Source organism: Botryllus schlosseri, chromosome 9 (assembly GCF_051294905.1).
Source record: "Botryllus schlosseri isolate E-star chromosome 9, Bs_hap1, whole genome shotgun sequence".
Taxonomy (NCBI): Eukaryota; Metazoa; Chordata; class Ascidiacea; order Stolidobranchia; family Styelidae; genus Botryllus; species Botryllus schlosseri.
In genome coordinates this window covers 11,008,139-11,024,312 of record NC_137244.1, presented here as the reverse complement: position 1 = coordinate 11,024,312, position 16,174 = coordinate 11,008,139, and the positions used below count along the sequence as shown (strand labels likewise).

Here is a 16,174-nt window from a genome sequence, read left to right as displayed (position 1 = left end):
TAATAGATGAACGTGGATAGGGTTCTAAAGAGAGTTAAAATGTATCATGTTTAACATTCTTTCGAATCATGACAGCAAATATATATTTTTTTGATTAACCGCCACTATCTCATTGCCTAACATCAACACATTCACTCAGCAGCATTTATTAAAATACGCTGAAGAATATAGCTAAAATTTTTCACCCGGCCCGCCCACGTATTTTCGACTTCTCATTTGGCCCGCGTAGGAAAATAATTGCCCACCCCTGATCTAGGCTCATCCTCGCCATCTCATGCGCTTAAGCGCGCGATGTCTTGCAAAAGCCTAGAAGTGGGCCGGGAAACAAGTATCGGCATCTACGGAATCAAAATTATGAATATCGGCCTGGTGTAGGCCCAAATGACCATTATAGTCAACAAACACCATGAATACCACAAACAACAACAACCAATGTTTCGATTAAAGATATCAAGTTGGTTCTTTTCTCAATTTTTATCAGTGATATTGACCACTATACTTAAGTGTACGAACTCTTTGCGGGCCCGTATCGAACTTCTCGCGGACCGGCAGTGGCTTACGAACCACGCAGCTGCCGACCATTTTATTATGGCATGACTTTTGTACCAATGCATCTGACGGCATGATCCGCGGCAGACATTAAGGATCGTGGAATAGCAGAGCTGTCGTTTTTTTTTTCACAATCAACCAATACTAATCAATAATCGTCAGATTATATTTTCATCTCAACAAGACACACACAATGTACAATGCGATAAGGGGTCATGTGTCAAATCTCAAAAGCAGGTTTAGCACTCAATACTTTCAAAATCCGCCATGCGTAACATTAAAAAAGTTCTAGCGCAATTTTGTCTACACAAAAATTGGAAAGTAACATGCGAACTGCGAAATCTGACATCGGGTGGGACGTACCAGGCATATCTCGGTCATTTATTATTTGATTCCTAGTTGGTCTGAATTACGTTACACAAACGTATTTAAAATAAATAACAAATGGGTGATAAATTGAAAGTATCGATGGTACGACAACCATCAAAAATGACCATCATACTGGCCGAGACGGTACCCTTCACCTGATATCATATAGCCAATATATTCATGACGTAACAGTACTTTGTTTGGCTCGATTTTTTTATGTAGTCAAGTTTTATGGGGTGCTAAAGTTCAAAAATCTAAATATATTTGTCGGTGGCCCAACATAAGAGCATGCCACACAGCGGAAAGCTACAGTTCAGCATGGGACACTTTAGCAAGCGGGACTTTATAAACCCAAAACTAACGCTAACCAGAAACATAACCCTGAAATTAACCGTTATCTATCTTTACCCTATTTGTGAACTTGGTGCCCCATAAAACATAACTAGGCCTACATAAATAAATCGAGCCAAACAAAATGCTGTTACACGTCGTGAATCTATTGGCTACCTGATAACAAGTAAAGGATACCGTCTAGGCAAGTTCGATGACATCGATGGCCCTTTCCGTTGGTCATTTTTGATAATATGAGTTGTGAGTACGCTATGGTTGTGATCGCTTCTGACAAGTATGACAACTTTAAATACCGAGATAGTATGTATATACCTGCGGGCTATAAGCTCTCGAGTCGATCCGCGACAAAGTAACTGTAGCCTGGTTCCATTTAATCGCTAGCATATGCTATTAGCCATTACATAGTTAAGCAAATATTCGTTTTGTACTGGATTGATTTGATTTGATGATGCCCAAAGTACTATCTCACATCACCAATTCTCCAGGCGATACAGGAAACATTAATTAGCGAGTATTTATGCTCGAAGATGTAAAAGTTGATGCCAGTCCTATATGTGGTTTCAAGTATATGGAAGAATGAGCTACCTGCAGACGAGATTATGAGTTAATTGCGGAGAAATGGCGTAAAGAATACTATGATTCTAACTTGGCTCAGAAACAGACATGCTAGAGTAGCGACTTCTAAGGAATGACTTGTCCTTCACTAAAATGTTTAAACTGCACGATGACAAATCATACATGATATAGCCTATGCCTACATTCCATTTTAATATAATTATTCATTCCACAAGAACTACGGTTTCATATCGATAGTGTGCACCATTATACAATTATTTATTGCAAACTCAGTTCGATGGTGTAGTAACTCGCTATCTTCCAATTTCCGATCACTCATTCGTACGTGTCTGGTGTTGGAACTTTTCTGCCGCGTAGGTTACTGTGTCTCCGTATTTTTCGAGTCACTGCGTTTATACTGAGGTCAGTGATCAGGAGATCTTATAAACTCAAAATCCAACACGTAGTAGACTATGATGGTATCGGAGTCGGACGAAAGCGACACGTCAGAGATGTGAGCTATATTTTTACTTCACCCATAATAGCCGAAAAATAACAATAAAAATATTATAATATAACGCAATCAGTCCTCTTTCTACAGATGTAGCTCCATGACATGACTTTCCTAGGTAGTTTTAAGACTGGTTTCAGCTACCCAAAGAATACACACTTTCGATGGCACCGCACAAAGTCCTTTGTGATTATATTACTTTGTTGCTCAGTTTACTTCGGATATCAGCTGAAGTCAGTCACAAATGTGGAGCGACATGTGGAAGATTTCAGGTACGCGTTTACTATAGAAATGTAAGAAATGACGGACTTGGTGCTGTTTATCGGGATAGTCGTGGGTCGTGGCAATATGATCAAATGGCCGTAACTGCATTATCTTCTATGCGATTGTATTGGTAGAATTACAAATACAAGTTGAATTAGAAAGCAATATAGGTTTGAGAAGTATAGGCCTACCCACATAATTTGTTTAAAAAAGTAGACTTGGTCGAGGTATCACATACTTTTAGTATCCGATTGAAGAGAGATACTTTCGAAATCGCAAGATATGCATGCTGGCGACTATAACACATGGTAGCTAAACCTGATTTCAGTAGGGTAGTCTCCCGGTTTCGGTGGCGAGGTCAAGGCACACACATTAGCTGCAGTTGATTATGCCACGCCGGGTGTCGATCTTCATCGATTTAACTTGACTTTCATCAGTTCAGTCCCACATCCCCGTACCGTTTGTTACAACCATATTAGGGCGATCAGTCCTTAACGAAGAAAAGTAGAGTGTGCTGCTACTGCTGGTCGAATTCGATGGGAGGTGCATATAAGTCACGAAACAATCCGTGTTTAGTGGATTTCAACGCGCGGTGATTGCCAATACTAAATTACATCATTTATTTTTGGTTTTGTGGCCCCAGTGCTCTGAAGAGATTGTAATTTCCATTAAATTCAATATGGGGCGTGATCTATAAGATTTATGTAAAAGTATGTTTTATTTTTCCAAATGGGAAGGGTTCGATGCATAAAATGTGAATAACCATTTGGCTAACTCAAAATGGCAGGTAACACCTCAAATACATGGGATGCTCGGAAATATATTTATTTACTGCGATAAAGGGTTTATATTCCCATTGTTATGACAAATTCATTTGTGAAAGTGATGCAAACGTTTCCAAAACAACCGTCTACCCTGTAAAATCCAACTCGCAACAGGTACATATGCCTAGCTATATGCTTCAAAAATTGTTAAGTAGAAATGGAAGTAGTCTACCTACAGTCCTACAACCACTGGAGTAAGTATAGTGTAAGTAGGCAATACGTCGAAGTACTTCACTGGCCCCTCCGTGTACGTACAGGAGATACTTTCAGTTTCAAACACATCGAGTTGAATGATTATCCTATTTGTAATATATAGGCTATGACTTGAGCAGCAGATGCGGGAGCATTCATTTCTTTAGTCCTAAGTAGGGCAAGTTTTTGCAACGTTTGCAACGTTTTTTTTTACAGCTTCCCACAGCTTCCTAAATACTTGTAAGATATGTAGAATGCTGTTTTAAGCTGTTTGAAGGAATCTTATATTGCAACTTTTTGCAACTTTTGTCCATTTTTATTTCATGCAACTTTTTGCAGCATTTTACAACTTCTTCGATTTTTCATGAAAGTAATTTTGATTATGGTGAAATACACGGCCAAATTCGCAAATTCGACTGAAATACCGTAAAGCAGCACTGACGTAACGCTCTTACGGGTATTTCGGGAGCTGAGCCGGAAAATTGACCATTTTTATTTCTTAGTCAACCGAGCAAAATGTGGTCTTTTAGTGCAACTTATGTGAAAAAATAAATGCAACTTTTTACTGCAACTTTTGTCAAAGTAAATGCAACTTTTCACGGATTTAACTGCAGCAAAAACTTGCCCTAGTCATAAGTTTACAGATGTACCTTTTATCCATCCATCGGTAAACTCATTTCCATTGCAGATTCGATCTGGACGTTATTAGAAGTGCTATAAAAAATGAAACGTCAACAGGAATCTATTTGACAGTTCCGATACAATCAGAAACCAGCGCCGTCTTGGTAGGACGGAGGAAATCTGACCGACGAATATGCCCTTCACAATTATCATACATGTACCTGAAGACTCACAAGACTGGAAGTACAACATTGTATGCAATACTCGGACGACTTAAAAATCAAGCATCCGGTTTGAATCGCGTAGGTCAAACGTCGTGAATTGTACGACATAGGCCTATCCCTAGGCTATCCGCAGTGTGACATCAGCCTTAATTCAAAACATGTTGCCCCTAACGAATGAGACATCTAATCACTGTTCAGTGCATCAAACCTTAATTTTGCTGAAGTCATAATCACCGAATGCTAGTGTCGCAATCTTGTGGATTTACGCTTAATTGGGTTGGCACTGCTTTTGCTGCCAGTGGTTTGGATTCTGGTGACTGCAATCGGACCTGATGTCTCTGGTATCTACGACTAGAAACGCGACAACCGACTGCCCGTTATTCCTAACGAATGACATTGAAATAAGAACGAGTAGAAATTATTAATGAACAACGTGTGAAGCATAACGATTGACACATTTCGTCGAGTCAGATACGCATCATCGACGTCGGGAATTATTCATATATCGTTTTGGAAAATCGAAGTTTTATGCAAACTACATCTAAAAACAATTCATTGATTTCTGTAGATATGCAGAAAATTCTGCAGAAAAAAGTTGCGATTTCCAAGACATGGTCAAGAGAACTTTGCGAACAAGTAGTAATCGAATGCTCTTCAAATAGCAAAGTAATAAGTTCCAAGAATTATTAGATTGCGAATAGCACAGGATGACTATAGCGATACTACCAACTGCCAACTAGCCTATACCTACTGGTTTAATTAAGGTTGCATTTGAAACAAAAATCAATTTAAAACAAACATGTTCAAAACATGGCCCTTGTTTAAAACATGTTTTTTTATTGTTTTTCTTGCAGCCAGGACGTCACAAATATTTAATTTTGACGTCACATTGGATTGACATAATTGAAAATATAGGATAAATGTGCCTCCTTCGACGAAAACGGCTTCCGACCACATAAACAGACCAAGAATATGCAGCATCTTTACGGTTGGCGGTCATCATCATCGGAACATTCATTCCGTACCAATGATCTATGTATAGTTGCTTGCTATAACTGTCGAACCAACGACGAGTTTGAGTTCTCCTGCCACTCCATATCGTATATACGTCAACTATATTGGGTGCATATTGTCCGTAGAATCATAATACATGCTGGCATAATCATACAACGTTTGAAATTTTTTTACATAAAGACATTCGTTTAAAACACCGTTTAAAACATGTTTTAAACAAGTTGATTTTAAATACCGCTTGTTTTAAACTCAACCGTATAGGTCCAATAGTATTGTTTTTCCGAGCGGTATAATGCTCGCACTTCCAAGTTAGTGAAGCACCTAACCTCACATGCGAAAAGTGTAATTCATATATATTATAACTGGTTTAATTTGCTAAATTATACGTTCTGGGTCACATCGCGTGGCTATATAAGGACCATTCAGGCCCGAAAATAGATGCATTGCATACGTATCGAAGCTATACTTCATGCAAAATCACAAATAATATAGTCAAGTAGTTCGACTATAAAAATCCCTTAATCCGGCTTGATGTAGACAGCAATCGAATGAGTGATGTAAAGCTAATCTACCTGCTTGAGCATCAGATGAAGTTGTAGAAATCCATTACTTATACTCTCTGTATAAACTGTTCGTAGGCCTGTGCAGCAGTAAACACAGCTAATATGAGCCGACATACCTTTTATTTAGGGTTGCATTTAACACAAATGACGTCATAATTGAATATGCGTGACGTCATGGTTTAGAAAATAAACACAACAAACACACAATAAAAACATGTTTTAAACAAGAGCCTGGTTTTAAACATGTTTGTTTTAAATTGATTTTTCTTTTAAACCAACCCTACTTATATTTATTCAAGGTCACTAATTATCCCAGCCCATACGCCGGCGGATACCCAGGCTCGTTTCGGAAAAATCTATCGTTCCAGGAAGGGAAGAACGGCATACGCGCTGATATATTGTCATCCCACATTCGTTTCAACGAGGCAGAAGTCCGGGCAATCATGAATCCCAATGCAAAGTATGTTTCGCATATTTAATTCGGGGTAAGACGGAGAAATTCCTATAATGTATCGTTTATTGAGACGAAGAAAGTCTTTGGAGATGAAGCACCACATACGTTAATATGAATCTTGTGCTTTCGGTTATAGCAATTGGATCAGAAGCTGCATGCATTACAGTGTCTTTATTGCTAACTTAAACAGAACGTAGTGAATTAATTTATCTAGCCAACTCATATGCATCAAAATAGTTTAATTGACAAAATATATTGCCTGGTACCTTGACGGCTATGAAGGTCACGCCTGAAGAAGTACAATATATTAATTAATGGAGGCTCAAATTCATTCGCCATACATTCTTAATACGCAGGCAGAGACATGCAAAATATCATTTTAGATATATCACGATATTGCGTTCACCGAAGAGTCAATTTGAATCGAGCTTTTATTTCTACTATGGCAATCATCCGAACGGAAGGCAACCTAACAACAAAGTAAATCCCCGTGACGTATCGCATATGCGTTATTTGATTATTTTGTCCATTGCCTTGCAGGTGACATGTCCTTGGCTTCCCTATGCCTACGTCACAGGGAGAAACAGCGTATCTTACTCGGAATACTTGAAGATTGCCGATACGCAACTAAATGAATCCATCCCTTGGTTTTTCAGGTGTCCGATTAGATAACAGTCAATATAGGCCTAGGCTATACTTCGTCGATTTGTAAGATCTATATTTACATATCACTATGCATGCAACTATTGTTGCATAAAAAACAAAAATCAATTTCAAATAAACATGTTTAAAACAGGGCCCTAATTGAAAAGTGTTTTTTTACGCCAGGATGTTGGGAATATTCAATTCTGACGTCATAGTGGATTGTCATTGACGATTGAAAATATAGGGTAAATATAATTCCTTTGATAAAATATCTACGTATACTATAGCTGTTGAACCGACTATTTTGACATTTCCAACCATCCCATAACATATACGTCGGCTATATCGGGTGGTAATCGTCCGTACGCTAACACAACATGTTTTTGGAATATATATTTACACAATTATGGCACAATTATACAACTTGAAATAAAACAATTTTTTAAGGCCTTTGTTTGAAACACTGTTTAAAACATGTTTGAAACAAAGTGTTTTTAAAAACCTTTCGTTTTCAATGCAACCCTACTTGCAACAATGGCCAGCTAGACAAAAATAAACTAAAGTTTAGTGCAGTGGTTCCCAACCTTTTTCGACCCATCGCCCCCTTTTCAAGGTCAACACCAATCATCGCCCCCCAAAATTTTGTGCACCGATAATTGGGCATACAGACTGTAATCACCGGCGGGTTGACTAAAAAAAAGGTCATCTCTCTCCGCTCAGAGCTGCAAATAACGTTTTTTCTCTCCGAATTGCTAGGTGGATGACTAAAAAAAAAAAAAAAGGTCAGCCGTTTTGACGCGTCATCGCCCCCCTATCGCCCCCTCCGCTATTTTCGCCCCCCGTCGCCCCCTTTGTCCATTTTCGCCCCCCTATTGCCCCCTTCGTCATTTTCGCCCCCCTAGATCGCCAAATCGCCCCCTGGGGGGCGATATCGCCCACGTTGGGAACCACTGGTTTAGTGGACCATGATAGAACTTTGATTCTGCCTCCCTTGACATTCGAGACTTTATATCCGAGCGCCGTGCTATAAGTCGGCAGTTACGAAAAATAAGAAGAATATCGGCCTGGTGTAAATGACCATAGTAGTCGACAAACACCATGAATACGCGACATCACATATTATCCAGGACAGGGAGAACAAACATCTGGCCCCCGGGTTACATCCGGGCAAAGCGATTTTTTCAAACCCGCGAAGCAATTCTGAGTAAATGAAAAATGCATATATTATTCAGCACATTTCTGACCATTTTTTTATGAAGATATAGTTTCACGCAAATCATTCCACAAGAAAACAAATGCCAAACATCTCCATTTGTTCAAACCCATATTATAACCGTTCGGCCGTAGTGATGCGTTTCACTCAAAAGAGAGGCATTGACGACAAATTCCGAGAAAGCAAAAGAGTGTATAGTCAGGTAATAGTTGCTGTCCGGTAATAGTTGGTATTTGCTGATGATACTCACCTCTTTATGACCTCCAGCACTATCGATGATTTGCATGCATCTATAAATAGGGAACTCCCAAAAGTGTCAAAATGGCTACAAGCAAACAAACTAAGTCTGAATGCAGATAAGACCGAGATGCTCGTTTTAAATAATGCCAATCATAATTTCACTGTGAACATCAATCATAAACAAATCTCCATATGTGACTCAGCAAGATATATCGGCGTCACCATTGATGCCAAAATGTTTTGGAAGCAGCATATTGAATGCACAATATCAAAACTAGCTCGGTGTGTGGGAATAATGACCCGTCTGCAATTTCTGGTTTCCAGATCAGTACTACGAACCATCTACTTCTCTCTTTCCTACTCTCGCCTGCAATATGGAATTGCAGTATGGGGAAATGCATGCACAACATTTCTGTGCAGAATTCGAACCCTGCAAAACCGTGCGATACGGCTGATCTCATCTGTACCTTTACGTACCAATTTATCACCTTACTACCGTAAGCATCGAATTTTGCGAATTGACGAACTATATCGCTTCGAAGTATCAAAAGTTATTCACAAATATTTTTCCAATAGTCTGCCTCATGTGTTTGAAGACTTTTTCATACCTGCTAAAAATGTCCATTCCCATTACACGAGATCCTCGTCAAAGGGAAATATCTACTTACCCCCACCCAATAGCAACCTAACTAAGAGATCTATTGACTACTCGGGACCTATCATCTGGAATGCATTACCATCACATATCCGTGAATTGCCTTATAATAGATTCAAAAAAGACCTATACTTGATCACCTCCTGTCGTTATGCTAACACTGCCCTACCTCGCCCAGACGTTGCTCCATTGATCATTTGCTGCCATCGTTTAAATTTTCTTCTATTTTCCTTTTTTAACTAAACATTTTTTACAGCCAGACTGTTCAGAGTCAAGTGTACCTGTTTGATGCTGGTGTGATCAGACTAGATGACCTTCACGGTCTTATCGGTCATTCCTATCTAATACCGAATACTGTGCATGCATATTTTCTGTGCCATCATCACTGCCGTTTGTTACGTATTTCGGTCGGATGAAAATAAAGACTCTCTCTCTTTTTTTCCAAGAAAATTGACCAAACAAGTCATTCATTGAGGCAAAAACGCCGATGCGGAACTGTTGTATGCAAGTTACACCCCGACTGGTGATTGATAACGATGAACCAAAAATACGTCCGAGTATACTTTTAAGTACCTTGTATTCATACGCATACGCGGGAATAGCACTACATCATGACTATATAACGTGTCATAGTATTGTTCTATCGGAATGAAACAGCGTGATACCAATTGCTAAATTACAAATGAGCTGATAAATATCGAAGATAGTATTGGCATTTCAGAAGGACTGAGTTTTGATATGGAGGCCCAAAACAGTCTGCGCTCACCACTATACACGCGACGCAATACAACAGCTAAGACGGGGGGTATCATCACAAATCATAATGTATGAGTTCGGAGTTGAGTATGTCGTGATCTCCAGATAACCCCTGCAATTTGTATAAAGAGACCTAAGTGTTGTGCTGGAGAAATTGAGGACAATCGAGATTCAATATATTGGTCTGCAATGATTTCCAAATTGCTTATGCACCGACAGCAATAGTCACATTAATTTCAATCGTACAAGTTAGTTGGATGATACATCAGCACCAGGATACCCAGTGCGTTTGCTGAGGCTATCGTGTTCTCCTCTGTATTTTTTAGGAGTCGGAATTACCAAGCGTACGATCTTGGATTGGACCCGGCTAATCTAACGAAACAATACACTTTACAACAAGCCCAGATTTTGGACAATATTTTCGATTTGGTATTGATTCTAGATTATCTGTTTGAATCCCTGATTCTTCTGAAAGTAAGTAGAACATGCTATATTTCCTAATTGACTGTTTTATAATGATACTTGTTACGTTAGCTCTATAATTATTCTAATGGAATCGAACACCCTAAATATAACTTCTGTTTTATAAATGCATTATACCACAGTGTGCAGCAAAGTAGCATCTTGGCAAATTCCGCTTAATGGCACTATTCATTGACTTACGCTATATCCTGATATTCCTGAATAGTTGTCGGTTTAACCATTAAGGCAATCAAGATGGTCCTTAACCATATCGATTGCGAATGATGAGTGACGTCATAGCTCGATCATCAAGTCACTCTCTTTCTCAATAATGATATCCAACGTGTATTGGCCTACACACACAAGTGTTCAATTTTATATAAAATGCTCAATAGGGTTGTTATTCCGTCGTCTTCATTGTGACTATAGGATCACTATATAGTGAATTCGAACGTTGGAATTCGCAGGATATGTTATGCATGGAGTGGGATCAAATAATACCGGATCCGCCAAACCCACCGCAATATACCAAGCACGAATATAGCACGGAGGACAGAAGAATACTTCAAAAACTTACGTTTCAGGTAAAAACCTACTTTCATGCAAGCAGCTCATTATATACAGTACAATATCTACCACAATCGTCCGTACCGTTTTCAGATTACTTTGACATCTATTTACATTTTACTTCATTTATTTAAAGATTGCTCGTTACATCGTATCAGTTTATCGGTTTATGAGTAAAATACCCGTCGGTGTCTTTCCCTGTATCACGGTTAGGACCATAGGCGCCGACTTTTATTTCTGCATGGGAAGGCGGCAGGCCCGTAGCCAGAGAGGTGTCGAAACCCCCTCCTTTTGAAACGCAAAACGCTTTTTTTTTTGAAATGACCATTCCGATGCTAATATTCAGTTGCAATTCAACAAGTCGTATTATCAGTGTTACGCGGGGCCGCGACCAATTAGCGAAATTCGTCTGTGCTAGCATATCGTATCGCACAATGTAACGCGACGCGATCTCCCGCTGAGATTATTGTGAAATTAGGTCATTGATTGCCGCGTGCTCGGCATTCGTCGCTGGACTTAGCAGTAACAGCACACGATAATTCCGGAACACAAAAGACTGACAAGAAGTATGATTACAAACGCGCGCGGCCAATCAGTATTTACTAATTATCCCTTACCGCCAACACAATGGGTTTTTACTTAGTATTGAGTAGCTCGCATCGCGACAATTGGTTGCTGATTAAAACATCGATTTTGACTCATTGCTGCATTTCCCGATTTATGTCCGCAAAGTATTTAATATTATGGGCACTGGAAGAAATACCAACTAGCAGGCACACAAAATAAAATACTGTTCAACTTTGCCTCCGAGAATATTTATCTCAAAAATGGTTCGCAAAATATTTTAAACGCAGCTTGCGGCCCTCGTCGATGCAAATAATGCACTTTAATTTGTAGAAGGTGAACGTATATTTAGTCGTTAAATCGCGATAGGAGATGGTTTCTCAGAGCGCGCGATGAAATCTACGTTTCTAACGATGAGGTCGAATTTGTAGATCTAATAAGGATCGTTAGTTTGCTGAAATCAGCATCAGTACGCTGTGCGAAATACTTAGTAGTGATCAATTTTATCGGACTGTACAATCGGCCGGCAAGGTTGCGCTGATAACGAAATTGCAGACATGCCGCAAAACTGCAATAATTACAACTACATGGTGCGCTAGTCATATACCTAATTACCCAGACTCGGCAATGGCAACGAGCACAATTTGTCCAGACGCGGGCACAAGTTTTATTCAAAAAGATACATAAACACAAACAATATTACACTCAGAGATTGTTACTGTTTGGCGAAAGTGTTTCTGCGGACGGTAGCAGGCCTGTATGCGAACGCGCTATATCAAACCACCGCCGATAGTGCGCATGAGATATCGATGACCCATTTCGGATACAAACGATTCTCGCTGATTTGCAGTACGCAGCATCAATATTACGAATTAGTAAATTGGCATTTCAAAAGGACGGGATTTGTAATGTGAAATCCCTGGTTACGCGCCTGGGGTTTTAATGCCGACAACGCGCTGGTTAATATCAGTCCGGGGCCTACGTACGACTCACGTAGGCCCCGATCAGCCAGTCGAATTTGATCGTTAAGTGGTGCGCTTTTAATTATCTACGTGTTATTGCAGTAAGAGCAATATGGGCGCATGACGCGACCTTATCAATAGAAATACATATCCCAAAGGTTTGAAATTCGATCCGCGATATGGCTGCGCTCGATAGAGTCCGTCCAGCAATGAAGTTCAAACTAATCGAATAAATTCAGAATTTGCATCAATATTCGACAACGTAATTCAACGCGGTGCACTGCACAATGCGCAGTATTAATAACAAATCAAACACTGACAAGTGACACCGAGGGAATACGAGTGTATAAAGCAGACAAGAATTAGTAGCCTACAGATGATAGCAAACGAGAAAGCGCGCATCTAATCAGTAATTTTTCAACTTGCGTATAGCACAATGGGGTTCCAAGTCTGACATCGAGACAATTGTTTGCTCATTATAACGTGGTTTAAGCGGCATTGTTGCATTTCCCGATAAAAGTTGGCAAAGCCTTGTTGGAGTAATGAATATGCGCACTTCGCGCAGGAATGACTTTCAATTCGCAAGCATACACAAACACACTGTCCTATTTCGCGCTCCAAGCCTCCAATTCAAGAGACTATCACGGAGCTAACTCAAGAATAATTTTGTAAACGAATATGGGCGCAAATACAACCTGAGAGCGAAGTTGGTGTTTCTCAGAGCAAGCGTGTCGAAATCGACGTCGTAAACGAGGTTGCTTAGATTGTCTGATTACTAATCACGGATTACAATTTATTGGGGCGTTTTAAGCACTGGTTCGTCGTCGCCGACGAAGCTGCGTGTTCAATTATTCGCGCGCGTATCGGTTAGTGATAAATAGTTGGCATTTACGCGCTATCACGGACTCGCTAATTGACAGCGCTGATGATTTGAAATCGCACACGCCGGGCGTTCAATCTTATTGTATGGGGTGGCCGCCACCCAATAATCGTGTCATGGGGTGGCTGCGCCACCCCGCCACCCCGTAACTCGGCACCTATGGTTAGGCCTACATAATATAGTTTTGAGATTCTACATTTCAGTGTTTCCATCTGTAATGATTAGGGCGATTTCGCTCATCTGGGCTATTTTCTACTTAAAAACGGAATATTTTGACATAAAAATGAACATTTTGACATTTTACCTTAACAAGCTTAATTTTGACAGCGTTTCGCACCCACGTATGTGGACAATGTGTTTTCGCACATTGTGTTGGAATTGTTTTACCAATCATCATTTCTGGCTGGAACTTGTGTCCTTACGAAGTAGTCTCGCCTGAAAATCGTTTTGATCTAAAAATGACAACTTTTTACATGGAAAAAAATATATATATTAACGAAATCTGGACTTACGAAGAATTCCAGTAGTTCCGCCTGAAAAACGTTTTGATCTAAAAAATGACAACTTTTTACATGAAAAAAAATATATATTTTAACGAAATCTGGACTTACGAAGAATTCCAGTAGTTACATCACGCATTATGGAAATAATTTAAATTTGGTGTCGTACAACGAAAGATACTTTCTTACCTTCTCAGGTAAAAAGTTTCTGTCTTTACTGAGAGCTTCCCAAGAATGGAGAAAGAACGTTTAACAGCAGCAGTTGTAGGCTGACAACACTGAAGTTGTGCGTACACTGCTGGTGATGCACCGTGTTGCTTCGTTTAGACAATGTTGTCTATAGAACAATTTTTCCGCATGCGCTTCTTTATATATTAGAACCAATGTCCACGCAGTCTTGCTTCAGTTAGGATATTGCGGTACGTTGAGCATAACATCATGTCAACCTACCGTTTATGATTTACAATGAGCAGGTCGCCCATATGTGCGTCTTTCTTGGAGAAGCCTGGATATAAATAGTCCAGCCATCAAAGCTTATCTTTATTCCACAGGATCGGCTTTTATACGAATACTTCAATGATTCACTGTGGCGCAAAGTGGACGAATACGGAGCGGAAAATATGAAGAGAGATGTAACGAAACTGAAGAGCCTAATCCAGACACGAGCACCTGAGACTAAAAACCACACCAGCGAAACATCAAATACGACCGAAGCCACCATCAAGCGACGACAGAAAACCGCCAAGCAATACATCTATGAATTAGTCAGCAACATATTGAGTCGGGAAAAAGGAAGTGTGTCTGATCTACCGGTCGCAACGCGGATTGCGAAGTATATGGTTGAAAATAACGGCTGGTGCCCGGAGCAGATTATACAGCCTCTGGCCCAACCATGATGCTCCTGCCATTCACACGGTTGATCTGTGTTGAAGTACTTTTACTTTTTCGGAATACTCAAGAAGGCTTTGCGTGCTTTGACTATGCAGAGGTTCTGGTAATCTTCAGTTCGAGGCCCCCTTCGAGTTTTGTGGGCTGTAGCGAAAACCGCCTGCAGCCCCACCCTTTTGGAAAAGTTCCTGGGTATTGCGCCCCCCCCCCCCATATTTTAGGGACGGTAGTAAAAACAAGGGCTAAGAGTTCGAAGTGATTGGGGACTTCATTATTGAAAATAGCATGAATCGCGCCCGAGGACCACTCGGCTAATTTACGCTGTTATAATTGTATGCACCATATTCGTGATCAAATCAAGGTTGGTATACCAACCATTGGGTACGGCTCATACCATCTGGTTGATTAACTTTAACATGAATGCTTTCCAAACAAAAGAAACCCATATTATATAACGGTCACGGAAGGTTGTATGTCACAACACAAAACAGTGTCATCATTCATGATACGATGATGAAATATTCCTAAGTGTTAAATTTGTAGCTCTCTCAAATACAAATATATTTAGTTGATAATTTTGAACGAAAAGCTTAAAACCAGGGGTCGGCAACCTCTCGCATGCAGCGTGCCAAAGGGTCAAAGTATTACGAACTGCCGTGCCAAACATTTTTAATAGCACGCGTGCCGGGGGTTGTCGACCCTCACCTTAAACCATCTTTAATGTACAAAAGGCTTTCACTCTCACTCTCAAAAGTGGTACGACCGTACAGTGCCTCTTTCTTCAATTTCGACACGCTGTTCGCTGCGGTATAAAATAGACATTTCGAGTTCGAGACATTTTGTGTGAAATAATCCGAGATAGCGTGAAGGGAGTATTTTAAGGAGGAATTAGCGATATAAAAGTACGCGCAAATAATTTTACATGAATTATAATAAAACACTGCATACATTGAAACATGGCTTATAATATAACATTGAAGCCTTAAATCAGATGAACTATCTATCAAAATTGAATTAATATTAAAATCAAATTGAAATATGATTATAATTACTATCTGGCTTTCAGAGGTGGTCAGTAACGAAATGCTTCTACTTTTTGGAAGTACTCAAATAGTTTTTCTCTATTTCTGGTACTTACTCGTGTAGATCTGATTTTCTCTACTTCTACTTCGTAATATGTTGTGATTTACTTAGTTACTTTTCGCTATTTTCAGTTTGTCAAGTGGAAGTAGTTTAATTCCCCAATACGAAAGATAGCCTGAGGAATTCCGGGGCTGTTTTCACGGAGTGCCAACATTTAATATTCATAAAAGTCAAGTAAAGCCCAGAAATTGTGTTGCGCTTCGCGCAC

The 16,174-nt window shown here is 39.8% G+C and overlaps 1 protein-coding gene and 1 long non-coding RNA gene across 5 annotated transcripts in view; one reads left to right on the top strand and one right to left on the bottom strand.

The window, feature by feature from the left end:
- Positions 1 to 3,057, bottom strand: part of LOC145446576 (uncharacterized) — a 219,604-nt gene extending 216,547 nt beyond the window's left edge. Inside the window, exon 1 of the long non-coding RNA XR_013917311.1 lies at positions 3,048 to 3,057. This is a non-coding gene — a long non-coding RNA (uncharacterized LOC145446576). The remainder of the gene's footprint in view (positions 1 to 3,047) is intronic.
- LOC145446544 (galactosylceramide sulfotransferase-like) lies at positions 2,391 to 15,658 on the top strand. 4 transcript variants are annotated; one of them, XR_013917303.1, is made up of 8 exons: positions 2,392 to 2,607; positions 4,304 to 4,538; positions 6,337 to 6,497; positions 6,875 to 6,971; positions 7,032 to 7,147; positions 8,914 to 9,086; positions 10,327 to 10,474; positions 10,930 to 11,046. XR_013917303.1 is itself a non-coding variant. In XM_080324877.1 (8 exons), the coding sequence occupies exons 1-8, from the start codon at positions 2,441 to 2,443 to the stop codon at positions 14,829 to 14,831; spliced, it is 1,386 nt and encodes a 461-aa protein (XP_080181003.1). In that variant the 5' UTR covers positions 2,393 to 2,440; the 3' UTR covers positions 14,832 to 15,658. The 4 variants fall into 4 exon arrangements, 3 of the variants coding, with proteins under 3 accessions (XP_080181005.1, XP_080181003.1, XP_080181006.1); XM_080324877.1 differs by lacking the exon at positions 8,914 to 9,086 and adding an exon at positions 14,487 to 15,658 and having other exon boundaries at positions 2,393 to 2,607; XM_080324880.1 differs by lacking the exon at positions 8,914 to 9,086 and adding an exon at positions 14,487 to 15,658 and having other exon boundaries at positions 2,482 to 2,607; positions 4,369 to 4,538.
- The last annotated feature ends 516 nt before the right edge of the window (positions 15,659 to 16,174 follow it).